The sequence below is a fragment of the Calidris pugnax genome, unplaced genomic scaffold (assembly GCF_001431845.1).
Source record: "Calidris pugnax isolate Ruff unplaced genomic scaffold, ASM143184v1 scaffold556, whole genome shotgun sequence".
Taxonomy (NCBI): domain Eukaryota; kingdom Metazoa; phylum Chordata; class Aves; order Charadriiformes; family Scolopacidae; genus Calidris; species Calidris pugnax.
In genome coordinates, this window is record NW_015092564.1 from 30,516 (window position 1) to 52,428 (window position 21,913).

Here is a 21,913-nt window from a genome sequence, read left to right on the forward strand (position 1 = left end):
AGCAGGTCCCACAGGAACGTGTCCAGTTGGGTTTGAATGTCTCCAGAGAAGGAGACTCCACCACCTCTCTGGGCAGCCTCTTCTAGGGCTCTGCCACCCTCACAGCAAAGAAGGTCCTCCTCATGTTTAGGTGGAACTTCCTATGTTCAAGTTTGTGCCTGTTCCCTCTTGTCCTGTCCCTGGGCACCACTGAAAAAAGCCTGGCCCCATCCTCCTGACACCCACCCTTGAAGGATTTATAGGTGTTGATCAGATCCCCCCTCAGCCTTCTCTTCTCCAGACTAAACAGACCCAAGTCCCTCAGCCTTTCCTCATCAGAGAGATGCTCCAGGCCCCTCATCATCTCTGTAGCCCTCTGCTGTCCCCTCTCCAGCAGTTCCCTGTCCTTCTGGAACTGGGGAGCCCAGAAGTGGTCCCAGTGCTCCAGATGGGGCCTCCCCAGGGCAGAGCAGAGGGGCAGGATGACCTCCCTCCACCTGCTGCTCACACTCTTCCTAATGCCCCACAAAAGACCATTGGCCTTCTTGGCCCCAAGGGCCCATTGCTGGCTCATGGGCATCCTGTTGTCCACCAGGACTCCCAGGAAATCTTCCATTTTACTCTTGAGATGTCTTCAGAAGTCTGCCAGTGGAGGCTTGACTTGCTACTAGGAAATGCCATCAGGTTGCTATAAATGCCACTGGCAAACAGCTGCCTGGGCACTGATGGCTGTGATTACTGCCTTCTCCTTGGAGGAGTGTGTGAGGAATGTATGGTGTGTTGAGAATCACCTCTTTGAAAGTTGGACGTGGCCACCAGCAAGTGATGGAAGAATGTTATGAGTTTGTGGATTCTCTGGTTATGCTCTGTTCTGCTGGTTACTTCCCTTATTTTCCAAACAAAGAGGCATTTTTACACTTCTCAGTCTTGCAGTATTATGATCCTTATTCCTTGCTCAGCACTAATGTTGTTTTCATCCCTAGACCACCCCTTCATGAAGGGTAGGGTGCCATAGTATATATGAGTTTTCTTCTCTGTTCGGGTGATGCTCACCCAGTCTTTGTTTCAATGCAACGTGCTTTTATTTTTCCTTTTTTTCTTTAAAGGCTGTGGTCAGGCGTTGCTATTTGTTGCCTCTTTCTTGCTGTTTTCTGCTCACTTTTGCGAATCCTGAATTTAAATTTAATCTCAGATGTATTTTTGTGCTATTGATAAACCAGAGGTTGTGATCCCGTTGCGTGCTCTGCTACGCACATCTGCTTCATATCGATTTTTTGTAGATCCTCTTGCTATACCTTCTCTAACAAGAGCTTTAACTCTGCTTTGGTGGGCTGTCAGCGACACCCCTTTCCATCTTGGAGAGAAAGGGCTTTAGCAGCAGCTGTGTTTTGCTGCCAAAGTGGAAAATGTGGTAGTTACTAAGGTGGGATTTGGGGAAATCAGCTGCCTGCATCCACCGAGTCCGTTTGAATGGTGACTCTTGCCAATCATTACTAACAAGAGCTTTAACTCTGCTTTGGTGGGCTGTCAGCGACACCCCTTTCCATCTTGGAGAGAAAGGGCTTTAGCAGCAGCTGTGTTTTGCTGCCAAAGTGGAAAATGTGGTAGTTACTAACGTGGGGTTTGAGGAAATCAGCTGCCTGCATCCACCGAGGCCGTTTGAATGGTGACTCTTGCCAATCATTAGGCTACAAGAGCATCTTCCCAGTGTTTACTTCTCTGGGGGAGTTTCTGTGGTTAGTTTTAAGGTCTTCAGCCTTTTCATAACTCTCATGATGTTGGCCAAAGATCCAAGTATAACGGCAGGATATCCACAAAGCGAATGGGTCTTCCTCCTTCCTTATGTAAAAATGTGATTAGTTACTGGGATCTTGGAGGTTCCTTATTGCTCTTTGGACTGTTGTGGTTCTTTTCAAGCCACCAGGCCTCTACCAGTGAATTCAGAGCGCTCAGTGGAAACTCATCTGGTGTCATCAGACCCAAACCGAACTTGCTGGCCAGCACTGTATCTTTTCCAAGTTTGATTTCTCCTCTTCAGTGTGATATTTGTTCCTACTTACAGGCTCTTTCCTTGGCCATTGTATGTGTTCTGTGCTCAGAGAATTTCTTGTGTAAAAGGGTTTCCATTTCCAGGTTTCAGGTGCGCTTCTCAGAGCGTGTCCCTTTAGTGTCAACGTAGCAGCAGTTTCTCTCAAGCTACTCTTGTGGTGGAAATTCTCTAAATGTGCTGAGGTTCCACTGTCTGAGGGCATTGATGTGGCTTTGCTTCCTTGGCTTTGGAGACAGAGATCTGCTATGAGATTTCTTCTGCTCAGAGATCACACATGGGAGTGAAGTACGGAGTTTGCCGACGAACTTCATAGAATCATAGAGTTGTCTCGGTTGGAAGGAACCTTTAAGGTCATCTAGTCCAACCATCAACCTGACTCTGATAAAACCCATCACTAACCCATGTCTCTAAGCACTGTGTCAACCTGGCTTTTGAAAACCTCCAGGGATGGGGCCTCAACCCCTCCCCTGGGCAGCCCATTCCAAGGCTTCATAACCCTTTCTGTGTAGACATTTTTCCTGATCTCCAACCTGAACCTCCCCTGGTGCAACTTGAGGCCATTTCCTCTTGTCCCATGGCCTGTTCCTTGGGAGAAGAGACCGACCCCCCCTGGCTACACCCTCCTTTCAGGGAGTTGGAGAGAGCAAGGTCTCCCCTCAGCCTCCTTTTCTCCAGGCTGAACACCCCCAGCTCCCTCAGCCTGTCCTCAGGAGACTTGTTCTCCAGACCCCTCACCAGCTCCGTTGCCCTTCTCTGGACATGCTCCAGCACCTGAATGTCTTTTTTTTTTGTGGTGAGGGGCCCAAACTGGACACAGCACTCGAGGTGGGGCTTTACCAGTGCTCAGTACAGGGAGACCATCACCTCCCAAGTCCTACTCCCCACGCTGTTCCTGACACAGGCCAGGATGCTGGTGGCCTTCTTGGCCACCTGGGCACACTGCTGGCTCATCTTCAGCCCACAGGTGACCAGCACCCCCAGGGCCTTTTCTGCCAGGCAGCTCCAGCCACTCTGCCCCCAGCCTGGAGCGCTGCAGGGGGTTGGTGTGACCCAAGGGCAGGACCCGTCACTTGGTCTTGTTGAACCTCAACACTTCATCATACTTCTCTCCAAAAGAAGCAGTCTTGCTTTGCATGCTTCTGCTAGAAAGGTGGATGAGGTTAAGAAGGGCGATGTCACTATGAACTATGGATATATTGTTTTTACTTTCCACTGGAATAAGGACTTGGAGTCATCACACATTGTTTGTTTTCATTGCGGAGTAATTCAGGTATGTAGCTGTCTTTTTGCAGACACTTTTTGGAGTTGTTAGATCCCATCACAGACCTGGAGCAGCAGGTCTGACTTGATGACCAGGATACACTCTGGCCACAGCTTCCCTAAAAAATGCTGCCTTGGGTAAATTAACCTTTCTACCTGTGAGTGGAACCTAACTAAAGGAAGCCAGTATTGAGTGCTGGGCTAATTTTGCAACAGGATTGCTCAAGTGACCATGGATATCTTAACTTGGCATTTAAACTTAATTATGGGTAATGACTTCTTTGCTCTGACTTGCAGAGGTGTTGTAAAAGTTCTGTGAAATACCTGCTGTTGGATTTTCTGTTTTATAAACGTGCTTATACACCTGTGTGGGGTGACTGAGAAGAGAAGAAGTTTGTCATCAAGGGTTTCAAGTGAGACGTAGCACGGAAGTGTTTGTCCTGGTTTACCCCTTCATGTCGCTAAAATTGTCATTTGTTTCAAACTTGCTGGTCATACATGGTTGTGATGCTTGACAAACGATGTGGTTCCTTTAATTAAGGATTAATTAATGATTCAAATGATAAGGATTAATTCATGATTGTTCTCCTGTTTTGTTTTGTTGCAGCTGGCAAGACGTGGAATGAAGGTGGCCCTAATCAGTAGGTCGAAAGACAAACTGGACCAGGTTGCAAGCGAAATAAGTGAGTTGAAAACTTTTTCCTTGAACTTCACAAGCATGTTTATAAATAAATGCCATGCTAATAATATATACAGCTTTAATTTTGAAGAAGGTTCTCTCTTTGTGCACAGAGCAAATGTTACAGGTATATGCGGTAAAGGTCTCGGAGATTAATTTTACAGGTGTTCGTATGTAACTTCTGAGAACACTAGAGTTTAATTTTGGAAAAAATACTCCTCAAAGTCTTAGTCTTCCAGAAGAACAGTTTACCAGGTCAGACCAAAACACCACCCAGCCCCACGGCAGCTGTTTAAAATCATAATAAGGAGGAAAAACACGGAGCCATTACTTCATCTGAATATTCCCTTGGTTTGAAGCACGTTTCATTTCATGGGCTTCACCCATAAGGGTGGTTTCTTTTTAACTCAGAGATGTTGAAAACATGTTCTTTATGTTACTCGTGGTATTACCAAGTATACAAATTTATTGTGGGTAGCTTCCCCCTCCTCCCAGTGGTTTTTTTTTTTGGTTGGTTTTGTTTTGTTTGGATAAACTACTCGAAGAGCAGATTAGAGAGCTGGAAGCTTTTTTGGGGTGACAAGTGTGTGTAATCATAGGAATGTAGGGTGAGGTAATGTGTTTGAGCACCTCCACGAGGGGTTGTCTCTTCATTTCAGTGTGTAGTCAATGGCTGTCATGCAAAAATAAGGGAGCAACTTCAGTATTGCGACCCCAAATGTAAAACGGGTATTTGTTAGAGGGTCAGTTGGGAGAAAACTTCCTCGAGTCTCATGCTAAAGAATGATTTTTTTTTTTCCAATCAAAAGCATGACCGTAACTCACAAGAATTCCTCACGTAATCTGTGTCTCCTTCACAAAGGCGGATTTCACGGGAGGTTATTAGTTTATGCGGAATATGTCAAGATAAAGGGAGAAATGTAGCCTCGTGTATAGAGGTTTTTGGATCAGCAGGAGTGGGAGTTGGGTGCTGTAAAGCAGGTTTCTCGGCATAATGATGTTGGGTAAAGAAACCTTTAAGATTTTGCTTCTCTCTTACCCTCCCTTGTCTTGCTTAGACTTTCCTAAAATGATTTTTGTACGTAACACGGAGAAACCTTAAGAGCTGCTCTCTTTTCAGAGGTCTTTGCCTTGAGTTTGTTAAAAATCTTAGTAAATTTGTTAGGGGCCGCACTTTACTGTATATAATCTATAATGTAATCTAAAATATAATCTATAAATCAAGCCTCAGCAAACTGTCCTACGCTGAGTTGTAAGGGGCTGCTCCCTGAGTGTAAGGATGACCAAAAAACTCAAGGACTGGCTTAATGGTAATGGTTATACTGGTTTCCTGAGCACAGGGCATACAATGTGACTTTCTCAAGTCACAGGCGACAGGACAAGAGGAAATGGCCTCAAGTTACCCCAGGGGAGGTTCAGGCTGGATATTAGGAAAAAATTTTTCACGGAAAGGGTTCTCAGCCATTGGAATGGGCTGCCCAGGGAGGGGGTTGAGGCACCATCCCTGGAGGTGTTCAAAAGATGGGTTGATGTGGTGCTGGGAGGTCTGGTTTAGTGATGATGCTCCTTGTTTGTTGTGTGGGTGTCTATTTTTGTCAATTAGGTTGACGGTTGGACAAGATGATCTTTAAGGTCCCTTCCAACCTAGAAGATTCTGTGATTCTGTGAATGTAAATACCTCTGATTTTTAGTGTCTGTTGGAAGATGGCTTTTGAAACTGTTTTTTAGACAGAAAAGCCTTCTGTGCACATTTGGGTGGTAGAGAGCATTGCTCCTCAGAGCGAAGATGGCATCAGGTCCTGTCTTCTGCTGGGTTGGAAGCAATTGGGTGGTGGTCGTTAGATCCCTGCATGTGCAGATGTTGCTGCCATGTCTGGAGGTACCTGGGATACTCCAGTCAATACAGTCACGGTGTAAATTAAAGAGTATCGGTGTCAGGGCTCGGGCAGCCTGCGTGAGTACTGCAGCTTCCAGCAAATCACAGAGTCTTCATGGTTGGAAGGGACCTCTGAGATCACCGAGTCCAACCATACACACAAAAAAAGCCCCAAAAAACCACCCAACCCAACAATCTCAGGCACTAGAGCATGCCCTGGAGTGCCACGTCTACATGTTTCTTCAATCCCTCCAGGGATGGTGACTCCACCACCTCCCTGGGCAGGCTGTTCCAGTGCCTGACCACCCTCTCAGGAAAGTCATTCTTCCCAATATCTAATCTCAACGTCCCCTGCCCCAACTTCAGACCATTCCCTCTGCTCCTGTCATTGTCCCCTTGGGAGAAGAGGCCAACCCCCACCTCTCTCCACCCTCCTTTCAGGTAGTTGTAGAGGGCAATGAGGTCTCCCCTCAGACTACTCTTCTCAAAACTCAAAATCCCCAGTTCCCTCAGCCACTTCTTGTGTGACTTGTTCTCCAGACCCCTCACCAGCTTGGTGGCTCTCCTCTGGACACGCTCCAGTGCTTCAATGTCCTTCTTGTGGTGAGGGGCCCAGAACTAAACCCAGCCCTCAAGGTGAGGCCTCACCAGTGCCCAGTCCAGAGGCACCATCACTGTCCTGATCCTGCTGGCCACGCTGGTCCTGATACAGGCCAGGATGCTGTTGGCCTTCTTGGCCACCTGGGCACACTGTTGGCTCATGTTCAGCCAGCCGTCTACCAGCACCCCCATGGTACCTAACTTTAGGTAAATACCTCAAGAAGTTGCAGAAGGTGGTCTTTTTGGTGCTCAGCTGCAATAGCTGGATGGCGGTTTGCCGTGTATGCAGTCACGTTTCTTATTATGCTGTATAAAGTTGTCTCATTAAGTAAAAGTGTAAGTGATAGAAGCATCTTGTTCTGGAACCAAACACTTGGGCGTGAAGAGAGAAGGTTCCTCAAAGTGGTCACTGCCCTTTCCGTGCCGGTCTGGAAATCTTTTCCTGCTCAGGAATGAAGGGTGGTGTTGACAAGACAGATAAATCAACTGCTTGGAGATTTCAGCTCTTACCTGATGGCTGCTGGGGGCGTTTTTTAGGTTTAAAAAATAGGTACGTGTACCCATGTAGAGCAACCTGTAATAGATAATTACTGTTAGGCCTCACCCAAACATTCTTCTGCTGTCTCTCCTAAGCGAGATGACTCACGTTGGGTTTTCAGAACGTTTCTTTTGACAACACTGAGCTACTGAAATGTAGACCTTGTTCACTGTGGCATATGCTGAGGGACTGGGACAGTCTGCGTAATCACGCAAGCCCCAGTTGCCCTTCCAGATCCTGCTTTGGTTTTAGTTTTAGGTGGATAGAATTTTCTGGTATTCAGGCGCATGTGGTCTCTGCAGTCTGGTCAGATGTTGTCGTGTGTAACATGAAGGAATTTATTTAGAGGTAAGGCTGTAGCTACTTGAGTCTTTCCCTTGCAGTCTCCTAAGGCAGCTTTAAAACTTCTTTATGGTGATCATGGAATCATGGAATTGTCAGAGTTGGAAGGGACCTTCTAGAGATCATCCAGTCCAACTCCCCTGCCAAAACAGGGTTGCCCAGAGCACATCACTCAGGAGCATCCAGGTGGGGCTTGAAGATCTCCAGAGAAGGGGACTCCACACCCTCCCTGGGCAGCCTCTGCCAGGGCTCTGCCACCCTCACCCCAAAGAAGTTCTTCCTCAGATTGCAGTGGAACTTCCCATGGTCCAGCTTGTGCCCGGTGCCCCTCGTCCTGTCACTGGGAACCACTGAAAAAGTCCGGCTCCCTCCTCCTTCAACCCACCCTTGAGATTCTTGTCAGCATGAATAAGGTCTCCCCTCAGCCTTCTCTTCTCCAGGCTCAAGAGTCCCAGCTCTCTCAGCCTTTCCTCATCAGGGAGATGCTCCAATCCCTCCATCATCTCTGTTGCCCTACGCTGGACTCTCTCCAGTAGTTCCCTGTCTCTCTGGAACTGGGGAGCCCAGCACTGGACACAGGATTCCAGTTGTGGCCCCACCAGTGCAGAGCAGAGGGGGAGAATGACCTCCCTCCACCTACTGGCCACACTCTTCCCTACGTAGCCCAGGATCCCGTTGGCCTCTTGGCCACAAGGGCCCATTGCTGGCTCATGGAGAGTTTACTGTCCACCAGGACCCCCAGATCCTTCTTCTCAGGAGTGCTTTCCAGCAGGTCCATCCCTAACCTGTATTGGTATCTGGATTCTTCCTCCCCAGGTGCAGGACCCTACACTTGTTGAACTTCATTAGGTTCTTTTCTACCCCGCTCTCCAATCTGTTCAGGTCACACTAATGGCAGCACAGCCCTCTGGAGTGATCCTGCAATTGTTCTTCAAACACACGTGAGCTTACTCATCCGGAGTAATGACCCTTAATTACTTTGAGGAAGAATGGCTGTTTCACTGATTCCAATTCTTTGAATTGTGCATGTTTTCTGTTCCTCCCGTGTCCCCACTGACCCGAGTCCCCCTCGTCGTAGCCGATGGGCAAGCGCTCTCTGTTGCAAATAGCAGAGGGGTTTTGAAGATCAGGTATGTTCATTCTATCCAGAAAGGTTCTTTTTTTCTTGTGCTCTGAGGACACACTTGCATTAGGAGCGATACCTACCTACAAAATGCAAGTTGCGTAACCGCTCTCCTGAGGGAAGTACCCATAGGTCTTTCTGGATGTTAAATGCCAACTGACCTGGATCTGATCTTCTTTTTGTGTGCGTGCACACGTTAAGCTGACTGCACTGATGTTACAAGAAAGCTGGATATTCTGGACTTGGGGCTCAGTTTGAGCAAGGAGAATTTAGCAGATTCATTGCAAATAGTTGGAGACTTGGGAAGACTTTGTCTTCAAACATGGTGTAAAGGTGAATTTGCAGGTGCCGTAGGATTTGCTGAAGAAGGAAATTCTGCTTTGTGTTCCCTAAGAAATAGGGCGTAGGTAACAAACTGACGAAGAAAAGATTTTGGATTTCCTCTTAAGGGATCGTGGACCACCTTTGCATGGAATTACACAGGTCTTATGGAAACGTGTTTGATCCTTTAATCAAGTTTTCATACATAAACACCAACTAGTAGGGTCACTCCACAGAATCTTTGGTCTAGTTTCATTCGTGCTACGTTGGTGTAGTCTCTTCTTTTAAAGCGTCTGTTCTATTACATTGTTAAATTCTTTCAAGGTTTCAGGAAGGCTCAGAAAGAAAACTTCTCTGTGAGTGGAGACGATCCTTCAAATGCCATGTAATGTGACTGCTCCCTGATTTGCTGTATTTAGTAATGAATGTGGTCCCAGACATCTTAGGTGCTCTGTGCCAGCAGTTCTCAGCATGATACAGGGTTGGAAGGGACCTCTGGAGATCATCCAGTCCAACCCCCTGCCAGAGCAGGGCCACCCAGAGCAGGTCCCACAGGAACGTGTCCAGGTCGGGTCTGAATGTCTCCAGAGAAGGAGACTCCACCACCTCCCTGGGCAGCCTCTGCCAGGGCTCTGCCACCCTCACAGCAAAGAAGTTCCTCCTCATGTTTAGGTGGAACTTCCTATGTTCAAGTTTGTGCCCGTTCCCTCTTGTCCTGTCCCTGGGCACCACTGAAAAAAGCCTGGCCCCATCCTCCTGACACCCACCCTTGAAGGATTTATAGGTGTTGATCAGATCCCCCCTCAGCCTTCTCTTCTCCAGACTAAACAGACCCAAGTCCTTCAGCCTCTCCTCATCAGAGAGATGCTCCAGGCCCCTCATCATCTCTGTAGCCCTCTGCTGTCCCCTCTCCAGCAGTTCCCTGTCCTTCTGGAACTGGGGAGCCCAGAACTGGTCCCAGTGCTCCAGCTGGGGCCTCCCCAGGGCAGAGCAGAGGGGCAGGATGACCTCCCTCCACCTGCTGCTCACACTCTTCCTGATGCCCCCCAGGATGCCATTGGCCTTCTTGGCCACCAGGGCCCATTGCTGGCTCATGGTCATCCTGTTGTCCACCAGGACTCCCAGGTCTTTCTCCTCAGAGCTGCTCTCCAGCAGGTCACCCCCAACCTGTCCTGGTGGGGGGGGTTATTCCTCCCCAGGTGCAGCAGTTTCCTTGTAGGTAAGTGCATATACATTTAACACGGAAGATTTTATCAGTTACTATATAGTTAAAAACTGTTTTTTTTTAAATAAATTCCCATTTGCTGCTTTCAAGTTGGCGGTTGTTAGTGTCACATACACCCAGGTGATAATATTAGCTCCTAAGAAATTGGACTGAAATAATCAAAGTCTTTCCAATGTATTCTCAACAAATGATGGTTTAACTGGAATACGTTGTCTTTTAAGCCTCTAGTACTGTTGAAGAACTAGTGTCCAATACTTTGGTTTGATTTTTCTACATGTCTTTCTTTAAGAAAATATAGCTTTTTGCAGTTAAAATCTACCTGGATGACTATTTCCTTCCAATAAGTTTGCTGAGCTCAGTGTGGAGCGTGCCTGAAGTTGCTTGGTTGTGGTAGTTTCCTCTGGAGCTACTCTTTGACCCTCAGGTTCCAGGTCCATCCTGTTGTGTTTAGATTTGGGATCTGTCGTGTTCTCACTCCTCTGGCGTGATTTGTGAGTACGAGGAAGGAATGGGTTGCGGCGCCAAAACCAGAGATGTTCCTTCTCTGTTCTCTGTCCTTCTCTTAGGTGGGTTTTACCACTTTCTTCTGCTTTCTTGGTCAAAAAAAAAAACATCCCTGGAGGTGTTCAAAAGACGGGTTGATGTAGTGCTGGGAGGTATGGTTTAGTGATGATGCTCCTTGTTTGTTGTGTGGGTGTCTATTTTTGTCAGTTAGGTTGACGGTTGGACAAGATGATCTTTAAGGTCCCTTCCAACCTAGAAGATTCTGTGATTCTGTGAAAAGGTAGCAGGAAGAATTCTGGAGCAGACCTGATGCTGCCCTGGTATTTATTTACATTTCTTCCCCCCCTCTCTCCATGCCCTGGTAAATCCTCTTCCCATCTCGGGAGGTGGGAAAATTTGCATTTAATAGAAGAGGCTGAAATGCAGAGGAACTCGATGAGTAAGGGGACATCATCTTCTTCCCTTTCTTGCACAGAAATGACAAGGTTCACTTTCCTGAGCTTCAACTTGAAGACTAACCGAATCCGGCAGTTATTTTGACCTTTTGTGATCCATTTCAAGGTAAATTAATGTGTTTGCAGCCTTCCATTCTCTGAGCCAGGTTCAGCTTGATGGACTTGAAATCCCCCTTAGATTTCTCGGACTTGACAAAATGGCTTCAAATATTTTGAGCTTTGTTTTGATGCACTGAAGCCACCTTTCACATAAAGCTCTGGCATAAGGGTCCTCTGATCCCAAATGAGTTCTTGGTTTTCATCTGGGAGGAAGGTTTCCCTTGGATGAAGTGGAGAAGGTGCCCATGGTTTTGCCGTGAACGGTGTCAGCCACTTACTAAGTGAGCAGTTGTCAGACACCGTGGAGACCTGACAGAGGAGTCAAGCAAAATCTTATTTCTATTGATTTCACAGAATCACGGAATTGTTGGAGTTGGAAGGGACCTTCTAGAGATCATCTAGTCCAACTTCCCTGCCCAAGCAGGATTGTCTATAGCGCATTACTCAGGAGCATCCAGGTGGGGTTTGAAAATCTCCAGAAAATAGATGAACCCCAAACACAATCAAAAGAGCATGTAAAAGACATAGAGAAATTGGGAAAGAAGCTTATTTTTAATTTTGTTTGTTTATTTTTTCCCTTTAAGAAGCATCCTGCTTCTGTGGTTTGGGGTTTTCTTCCCCGCCTTAGTCCCTCTTTTTTTCTTTTTTTTTTATCATCTCCTCTTGCACTTTCTCAGTAAAGTTTTGCCCAGACTAATTTGAAGAGACTGAGCAGAATGCTTAGGGAGAAGCACTGGATGGATGTCCTGCAAGCTACGGGATGCACTCCCAGGACTACTTGACCCTTTAGGGGAAATTCTGAGGTAGCAACAAGGTAGGACGAGCCACAAATGTTCTGCAGGTGATTAGTGACATCCTTGCAAACACAATCAAAAGAGCATGTAAAAGACATAGAGAAATTGGGAAAGAAGCTTATTTTTAATTTTGTTTGTTTATTTTTTCCCTTTAAGAAGCATCCTGCTTCTGTGGTTTGGGGTTTTCTTCCCCGCCTTAGTCCCTCTTTTTTTCTTTTTTTTTTATCATCTCCTCTTGCACTTTCTCAGTAAAGTTTTGCCCAGACTAATTTGAAGAGACTGAGCAGAATGCTTAGGGAGAAGCACTGGATGGATGTCCTGCAAGCTACGGGATGCACTCCCAGGACTACTTGACCCTTTAGGGGAAATTCTGAGGTAGCAACAAGGTAGGACGAGCCACAAATGTTCTGCAGGTGATTAGTGACATCCTTGGGAAGGACTTTGTTTATCTCTCAGCTGTCAGCACATGGGGTCACAGGCAGCTTTTAAGGATGAAAACCCGGTTCAAGAAGATTCAGCAGTCGGTGTCATGGGTTATACACGTAGCAGGAAGTGATTTGGCAAGTTGTAGCCCACGGTGCTTTTCCACAGCTGGTGAGACCCTCTTAACCTCTTCCAGATGGAAGGATGGGAGGTGAGCTTGGTGGGAATCCCGCTGCCGGAGTGCTTCTGCGCAGTGTTAGTTGTGTCGACAGCTGGTAGACACAGAAAGTCCAGGAGAAGTAATCACAGAAAACCTTCATGGTTGGAAAGGACCTCTGAGACCATTGAGTCCAACCATACACACAAAAAAAAACCAACCAAAAACCACCCAACCCCACAATCTCTGGCAAACAAAAACCACCCAACCCCACAATCTCTGGCACTAGAGCATGCCCCGAAGTGCCACATCTACACGTTTCTTCAATCCCTCCAGGGATGGTGACTCCACCACCTCCCTGGGCAGGCTGTTCCAGGGCCTGACCACCCTCTCAGCAAAGTCATTCTTCCCAATATCTAATCTCAACCTCCCCTGCCCCAACTTCAGACCATTCCCTCTGCTCCTGTCATTATTCCCTTGGGAGAAGAGGCCAACACCCACCCCTCTGCACCCTCCTGTCAGGGAGTTGTAGAGGGCAAGGAGGTCTCCCCTCAGCCTCCTCTTCTCCAAACTGAACATGCCCAGTTCCCTCAGCCTCTCCTCAGATGACAATGTGTAAAGGTTACTGAAATGGGAAATCAGGTTCTTTTGTTTTTCCGTTTTTCCTGAATATAAACTACAGCAGAAGGAGCCCCTTCCACACCCCTGGTGCTCTCTGTGTTGTGTTTACAGGTTCAGGACTAACTCCAGGACCTAACGGTGTCTTGAATCCTGATGTTTTACAGGCAGGTAGTTGGATTGATGGATGGGGCAGATGGTTTTTGAAACCCTGGCTGAAGGACCAGGAATTAGGCATCCCCCGCCAAGAGTCAGGGTCCCTGCTGCCTCCCCCGGAAGGGCAAGGGAATAGGTTGCATTTTCTTTAATACACATAAACCCAGTGCCTGTCTCTGCCAACAACCTGTTTGTAACCTAAGGTTTTGTGGATCCCAAAAAACTTGTGTGCTAGTCTCGGGGCCGTTAAGCACCTTCTGTTAACACGAAACCTGCAATATATTGCTTAGCGCTTTCAGTGTAAAATAAACTGAATATTACATGAAAAACATGAGGATTGGAGTGAAAGTCTGTTTTGCAAATCTGGTTGAAGGCAATTGGTGGAATCTATTGCTGTGAGAGACCTAAAATTAGATGTCTTAAGAGGTTCTACAGGGAGTGGTCTCTCTCTGGCAGAAGGAGAGGATTGGATCAGGGAATCACAGAATCACATGGAGTTGGAAGGGACCTCTGGAGATCATCCAGTCCAACCCCCTGCCAGAGCAGGGCCACCCAGAGCAGGTCCCACAGGAACGTGTCCAGGTGGGGTTGGAATGTCTCCAGAGAAGGAGACTCCACCACCTCCCTGGGCAGCCTCTGCCAGGGCTCTGCCACCCTCACAGCAAAGAAGTTCCTCCTCATGTTTAGGTGGAACTTCCTATGTTCAAGTTTGTGCCCGTTCCCTCTTGTCCTGTCCCTGGGCACCACTGAAAAAAGCCTGGCCCCATCCTCCTGACCCCCACCCTTGAAGTATTTATAGGTGTTGATCAGATCCCTCCTCAGCCTTCTCTTCTCCAGACTAAAGAGACCCAAGTCCCTCAGCCTTTCCTCATCAGAGAGATGCTCCAGGCCCCTCATCATCTTTGTACCCTCTGCTGTCCCCTCTCCAGCAGTTCCCTGTCCTTCTGGAACTGGGGAGCCCAGAACTGGTCCCAGTGCTCCAGATGGGGCCTCCCCAGGGCAGAGCAGAGGGGCAGGATGACCTCCCTCCACCTGCTGCTCACACTCTTCCTGATGCCCCCCAGGATGCCATTGGCCTTCTTGGCCACCAGGGCCCATTGCTGGCTCATGGGCATCCTGTTGTCCACCAGGACTCCCAGGTCTTTCTCCTCAGAGCTGCTCTCCAGCAAGTCAGTCCCCAACCTGATGATGCAAACAGTGTTGTCCTCCTTATACAACTTCATTCTATCAATGTGTATTTTAGTCTCTTGCCACGTTTTTAGCAGGTCGGGTTCCATTACACCAAGCTCTTTCTACCTGTCAAAGCTGTAAAAATCCCCGATAGACTTCTCTGTCGAGGAAATGGTGATAATCACTTTAATGTTTAATTTTTTTTTTTTGAGAATACGTTGTGGTGAGGAAAATAATTCGTTAGTAGCTCTTCATAGAGAAAGGAAACTCAGTTGATCTGTTTTTCCACAACAAATTCTTTAGGAAAAAAAAAATAAATTCCATTAATGTGAATAAAGAAACAATTTTAAAAATGATGTAACTTATGGAGACGAGTTTTCTTGCTGGGTAACTTCTTAAACATGTGCAACCCTTCCAGTGCTGAACTGGGTACTCTGCTACTTTGTGCATTAGGTGTGGACTAATTAACAGTGTATTTTCCCTTTACAAGTAACAATTTGGAGAACCCTGAAAACTGTGCTTTTAAGCGTCTGTTTTTTGACTACAGTAAACACTTTTTTCTGTGCACAGTGAATGCGGACGAAACTATCTGGGACATAAAAAATAATGGTAAATTAGCCAAGAAGCTTGTTTCACTCTTAAAATTTATTTTAATTCATGTGGTGTGATTGATTTAAATGTCTTCAAACTGACTTTGGAGTAAGGGCACAATTTTTTGGTTAATCCATACTATGATAACCTTTCAGTCTCTGTAAGTGACTCGTAAATTCTTCTTATTAAAGAATTCTACTGGTCATTCGGGAATTCACTCTGTTGAACTGATATTTGGGGGAGGGAGGGAAATGGTTTGGTTTTTTAATAATTAATTTTCTAATAATTACAGTAGAATTTAGAAAAATTTAGTAGAGAATTCAGTAGAAATTATATGGAGAATTTAGACTTGTATTTTCAAAACATGGTGAAACATCTGTGTTTATGAATTATATACATATCACGCGGACACATTGTCACAGTGTCAGGCAATAATAGTGACATTAAGGAACATGACCTGGACATCACCTGCTCTGCTGGGAGGTGTCCCTGGGTTGGAACCAGATGATCTTTAAGGTCCCTTCCAACCCAAGCCATTCTACGACTCTATGAAAATGAAATGTTACAGGAAATATTGGAAATAGGTCCATATGCCCTTTGTAAAATGAGGTAGTAGATTAAAAGTAGCTTTCTTTGTGCGGTGTAAAAACCACTGCCATCAATGAATATTTTTAAAAAAATAAAGCCTTGGGTGGGGGCGTGGGGCTGAAAATAGTGTCAGGAAAGAGGAGAGAAGGAAGAGGGGTTTGGGAGTTTGAGTTTGCCTGAGATAACCTTGAGGTTTGGAGACTTGGCCACGACTTGACTCACTGCAGCCACTCCCCAGCCATCAGCCCCATCAGCTGCTTTTCCCAGGCTGCTTGATTTGTGTGTCTTTAGTTGGTTTTGTAATTAGGAGAAGCTTGATTTAGGACAAGTCTACCTTGTTGAGCATAATATTTGGGTGAACGGGTTTGTCGATTGATCCCGTGTGTGTTGCCAAGAGTGTTCTTCTGGCTTGGTACGTGGATCTTAGAAGCTGTGATATGTTTTGATGGAGTGGGAGAGGAGCAAATGGAGGAGAGTGTCAATAAAGTGTGTTTTCTTCCCACGTTTTGCATGTGAAGAACTTCAATGTCCTCCATGGCTCAAGGGTTTGTGGACTTTGGCTTGGAGATCCACCTTCTGCCGCGTTGTCTTTGAGAACTGAGAAGCGAGGAATGCTCTAGTGTATGCTGTGACATTTTAAATAAGGTCTGGTGGTTTTTAGCCATTCTACACTTAATACATGATTTAGATTTTTGAAATATTCACGATTTTAAAGGAAGCTGTGTCTATGAGATTACACGTGCAACTGGTGCACGATGTAAGGAATTCCCTGGCAGCGTTGCGCGTGTAGTTGGATGGAAGGAATCCGAAGCTATTCCTTAGTTCTTGACCCCATGTACATGTTTGCTTTTAAAAATGTGTTGAAACGTAGCAGGTTCTGTTAAATTATGGGCAGCATCTCGTTGTGCTGTGCAGGAACTGATGGAGTATGGCATCCCTGCCTGGAGACCTCTTATGCAAACCAGGGGCAAAACAAAGCTTCCTTCTGGCTACAAGTGACGCCAGCTTCTATAATTCTTTATAATTCTTTAGGTCACCAGTCCTCTGCTCCAGAGTTTTATAGAAATCTGTGTAACTTGGGTATCCTAATAAAAATCTGATTCCTGAAGGGTTTCTGCTCTTTTTCCCACTAACTATCCACATGCTCCTCTGGTAATTCTGTATTTCACTGTGACTGATTTTTGGAGGGGGTGGGGACGCGGGGGAGAGAGAGGTTTGGATCTCATTTTACATTTCTTTCTCAATATCTTGGACGTCAGTGGTTTCTCTCAGAGTTAGGTTGATGGTTGGACTAGATGATCTGAAAGGTCCCTTCCAACCTGGACAAGTCTATGATTCTATGACCTGGCAGAAGCTACTTCTCCTGACCACCAGGCTAGGGTCTGCTTGCTTTTGCATCAAAGTACAAAAAGTTATGGCTCTGGGGGAACCTTCTTTCAAGCCCAGTTTATCCGTGTCCAAAAACTTTAATTCCTTAGTGTTTTCTTAGCCTTTCAACCAAGATTTTCAGTTGGGGAGGGGGCTGCTGCTTTGAGTTATTTGCAAGCTTCCTAAAAAAAGGAAAAAATATTTGAAGATGCTTACCTCCTCGCCACTTTACCATTCTTTATTAGTCTTTATTTCGGGTGTAGCTCACTGTAGTTTCTAGCTTTCCACACGTTTTTTGCTTGGTTGGTTTTGGTTTTGGTATTTTTTTTTGGCTTTTTGGTTGTTTTGTTGTTTGTTTGTTTGTTTATTAATTCCAGTGTGATCCTTTTTTCTGGGGTTCTAAGTAACGTGGTGCTATTTTACACCTGAATCTATTTAGCAGCAAAGGTGGTCCCTAGTTTGCCTTAGCCCTTAGATGAGTGTTTTCCCTTGGTAGCAAGACACTGGCTACGTTTCCTGTAAGTCAGGAAACATCTCTCTGCCCTTTGGAGTTAATTAAGCTTTTGCTTCACCTAATGAGGTTGTAACTAACCATCTTGTAGATGAACAATCGGGGAGGCGGTGTTGTTGCTCCGGAGGTTGCTGGTGTCCTTTCTCCACCTTTCTGTCTTCAGTTCTCCATGGCTCCTGCTTGCTGAAGTCCATGGTTTCCAGCTCCACCAGTCCACCTTCCTTCAGTCTTTGCCGCCCCACCCATAGAATCATAGAACTTCCCAGGCCAGAAGGGACCTCCAAAGGCCATCTAGTCCGACCTCCCCGCAGTCAGCAGGGACACCCCCAACTAGACCAGGTTGCCCAGGGCCTCGTCGAGCCTCTCCTTGAATATCTCCAGGGAAGGGGCCTCAACCACCTCCCTGGGCAACCTGTTCCAGTGCTCCACCACCCTCACAGTGAAGAACCCTCTCCTCATCTCCAGTCTAAAGCTGTTCCCCTCCAGCTTGAAGCCATTGCCCCTCGTCCTGTCACTGCAGGCCTTTCTAAACAGGCTCTCCCCAGCCTTCCTGTAGGCCCCTTCAGGTACTGGAAGCCTGCTATTAGGTCTCCCCGGAGCCTCCTCTTCTCCAGGCTGAACAACCCCAGCTCCCTCAGCCTGTCCTCGTAGCAGAGGTGCTCCATCCCCCTGATCATCCTTGTGGCCCTCCTCTGGACCCTCTCCATCAGGTCCATGTCCTTCTTATATTGAGGGCTCCAGCCCTGCACACAATACTCCAGGTGAGGTCTCACCAGAGCAGAGTAAAGTGGCAGAATCCCCTCTCTGGACCTGCTGGCAACGCTTCTTTTGATGCAGCCCAGGATGGGATTGGCCTTCTGGGCTGCAGCTGCCCACTGCCTGCTCATGTCCAGCTTCTCGTCCACCAGAACCCCCAAGTCCCTTTCCTCAGGGCTGCATAAAACATGATCCACCATTTCTTCTCAAAGCGTGAGCATTTAAAATTTTATCGGAGTGGAAGCCCCTTAGAAGGAAGGTGTAGGGTGGATGGGGCTTGTCTTTTTGCCGTCTGGGTTCCATCTCCCTTGTGCTTGTGAAAATTCAATAAGGTTAAGACTTGTAAAAGCTGAAAGGGGCAGGTTGAAATTCTGAAAAATGCAGAAGACGCCTAGGAGAAGTCTGAGGTGCATAGGAAACTAGAAAAAATGGGCATGAAAACAAGTAAATATTAACATCTTAATGTCCTGTGGCTCAAAATTGAGAAGTAATGAGGGTGAGTTACCTCTTTGAAGCAAAAAAAAAACCCCATGGCCGCAATGAGGTGGAAAGGGGCAAGGATTTGTCGTGGTTGGGCAAACAGCTGTAGGAGGAGGTGGCTGAAGGCCATCAGGGTCGACATAGCCAGCCCAGGAGTCTTCTGAGCAACAAACTACTCGAGCTTGGGATAAGTTGAGGAAAGGTTATTATGTCCTTTCCTTAATCTTTATACCATTTTCCTCTTTGCTCCAGAATACCAAATCCTTGCATAGATGGACCTCTGGACACACCTGGAATGACTGCTTCAATGTCTTCATGCTTCTTTGGAATTAGTGGTACCTTAACCAAGTTTAAGATGCTGTTTGGAGTGCTCTTCTGAGGATACCAAAAGGCAGGGTTTATCTTCAGGGGGCTGTGTGTAGAAGTGTTTGGATTTCTGATGGGGTGTGTGTGTGAAGAAGGTGGTTAAACAGCCCATTTGTTTCCAGACCATCTCATCCTGCGTTGTGCAGGAGTGCCCAGAATGGGAACATGCCTCAGGAGGTCAGTTCTTTACCACCTGTGCAAAAAGTGATGCTTTTTTTCCACTTATGTTGTGTTTCCCTTCTAATGTGTATTTCTTTTTTTTTTTTATAGTGCCTTTGCGTGTATGAGGACTGTTTTTCTATAGGTCTTGGTTTGGGACATGCCCATGCCTCTCTGCAGTCTGAGTGTGTCCTTGGGTTGCTGGATGGATTTTCAGAAGAATCCATCCCAGTATCTTCTACAAAAGGTCACTTTGCCTTTTTGTCTTGTACCATCCTGCTCTGTCACCATTATTGGTTCATTCAGCCTTCCCACTGCTGTGAAGGTGCTTTCTTTGTGGTCAACGACTTCTTCTCCAGATGATGCTATGGTTGCAGAAGATCATGTCTGCTTTTATTAGATTACCAGGATACTTTTGGGCGTAGTTGGTCCCTTGCTAAACCACCAGAAGGCTTTGCTGAGGTCAAACAAGCCCTGTAAATTAACTGGACACATGGAACTTTAGGTTAAAACTTATTTGTAGGGTCAATACTGATCGCACCTGAGATTTATAGGAAATGAGATGATTAAAACACTGGTGTGTCAGAATTGAGGGACATGAAGGAGGTCTGAGGGACGTGAAGGAGGTCTGAGGAGCTGCCTTTCCCATCCTTGAGACCTTGTGGGCAGGTGATGACTGGTAACTGCATGACTATGGATACCGTGGTGGTGTCATAGTCCGTTCCTTGCTAAGAAGCATTTGAAGTGCCAGTTCCAAAGACAAAACACCAGATTCACTTTTCAGTATCACCAGGAATGCTGGACACGCTGGTAGACAGCATCATCTCCTTCAGATCTTCTAGCTGCTGACTGCAGCAACTGGCTCATACCCTTCTTTAGCTGCCCATGGCTCCTGAGTTCCTCGTAGTCTTCAACATGAACAGGAGGTTCAGGTTTTCTCCTCTCGGACAGCAAGAGCCCATCACTGCTGGGTGTCCTGGATTAGGACATAGCCCTCTTGCTGCTGCAACAACATCACACCTCAGAGTCTTTTTGGCAGATAAAACAAGGGGTTGTGCTACTGTGTCCCGGTGGCTGGAGAGCTGCCGGGCAGAAAAGGACCTGGGGGTGTTGGTGGCCTGTCGGCTGAACATGAGCCAGCAGTGTGCCCAGGTGGCCAAGAAGGCCACCAGCATCCTGGCCTGTATCAGGAACAGTGTGTTAAGTAGGACTTGGGAGGTGATTGTCCCCCTGTACTGGGCACTGGTGAGGCCTCACCTTGAGTACTGTGTCCAGTTTTGGGCCCCCTACCATAAAAAAGACATTGAGGTGCTGGAGCGGGTCCAGAGAAGGGTGACAAAGCTGGTGAGGGGTCTGGAGCACAAGTCTTGTGAGGAGAGGCTGAGGGAGCTGGGGGTGTTCAGCCTGGAGAAGAGGAGGCTGAGGGGAGACCTCATTGCTCTCTACAACTCCCTGAAAGGAGGGTGTAGAGAGATGGGGGTCGGTCTCTTCTCTCAAGTCACAGGCGACAGGACGAGAGGAAATGGCCTCAAGTTGCACCAGGGGAGGTTCAGGCTGGATATTAGGAAAAATTTTTTCACTGAAAGGGTTCTCAGCCATTGGAATGGGCTGCCCAGGGAGGTGGTTGAGGCCCCATCCCTGGAGGTGTTCAAAAGACAGGTTGATGTAGTGCTGGGAGGTCTGGTTTAGTGATGATGCTCCTTGTTTGTTGTGTGGGTGTCTATTTTTGTCAGTCAGGTTGACGGTTGGACAAGATGACCTTTAAGGTCCCTTCCAACCTAGAAGATTCTGTGATTCTGTGTCTTTTAGCCCATCTTTTTGAGAACATCTTAATCCTTCTTAAGATCAAGGAGACTCCCTTTTCCATTGTTCCTGCAGAGCCCACCCGTTCTCCTTGGGCTCTGACTGTTGGGATGACCTTACGCAGAAGTGACTTGACGCTCTTTGCATCAATGTTTGAGGTGGAACCGTTTTATCGTGTGGGCATTTTGGCTTTTCTCTGACGCAGTGGATCATCCCACCCACCTGGGAGAGAGCAGGGGGTACTCAAGGAGTCAAACAGGGAGGGAAGGTTTGCTCCACGGGTGGTATCTGCTGGGGGCAGGGGTTATGGAATTGTTGGAGTTGGAAGGGACCTTCTAGAGATCATCTAATCCAACTCCCCTGGCCAAAGCAGGACATTCTCATGTGTTTGCAGTGAGCAGCCACACAAAGACCGTGTCCTCTGGCCGTGCTGGTAGGAATTCTGCTTGTCACAGGTTTTCATACTACCCACCCACCCGTGGCCACAAAAGGTGCCACATCTTTTGATGAGGTGTATGGCTTAACTTCTTTAAATGTAATGGATCTTTGTTAATTGTCTAAAGGCTCCAACGACGGTCTGATAGGAACAGCGGTGTGAGGACTTTTAATTTTCGTTCTATTTATAGCATTAGGTCTTGAGATATTTTGATGTTTGTTTTTTCCTCACCTCATCCTCTGAGTAGCCCTGGAGTGATTTCAAAAGGCTCCGAAGACGGATCGGTAACGATCCTCATGAAGAGCATTCGGTTTATACTGAACTCTTAAATATATATATATATCTATATAAAAAAATATATTTTATACGTGTATATAAATATGTCTATATAAAACAAAGGCCAACACTAATTGAGCAAATTGGTGAGGGTCCAAAATTGCTGTTTAGGTCCTTTAAAAGCCCTGGTGTCCGAGCGGCGGCGAAGGC

General features: G+C 46.8%; 1 protein-coding gene across 1 annotated transcript in view; it reads left to right on the top strand.

Moving 5' to 3' along the window:
• HSD17B12 (hydroxysteroid (17-beta) dehydrogenase 12) overlaps positions 1 to 21,913 on the top strand; it is an 82,316-nt gene that overhangs the window by 7,557 nt on the left and 52,846 nt on the right. Inside the window, exon 2 of the mRNA XM_014962603.1 lies at positions 3,897 to 3,972. Within this exon, the coding sequence (XP_014818089.1) occupies positions 3,897 to 3,972 (76 nt within the window). The remainder of the gene's footprint in view (positions 1 to 3,896; positions 3,973 to 21,913) is intronic.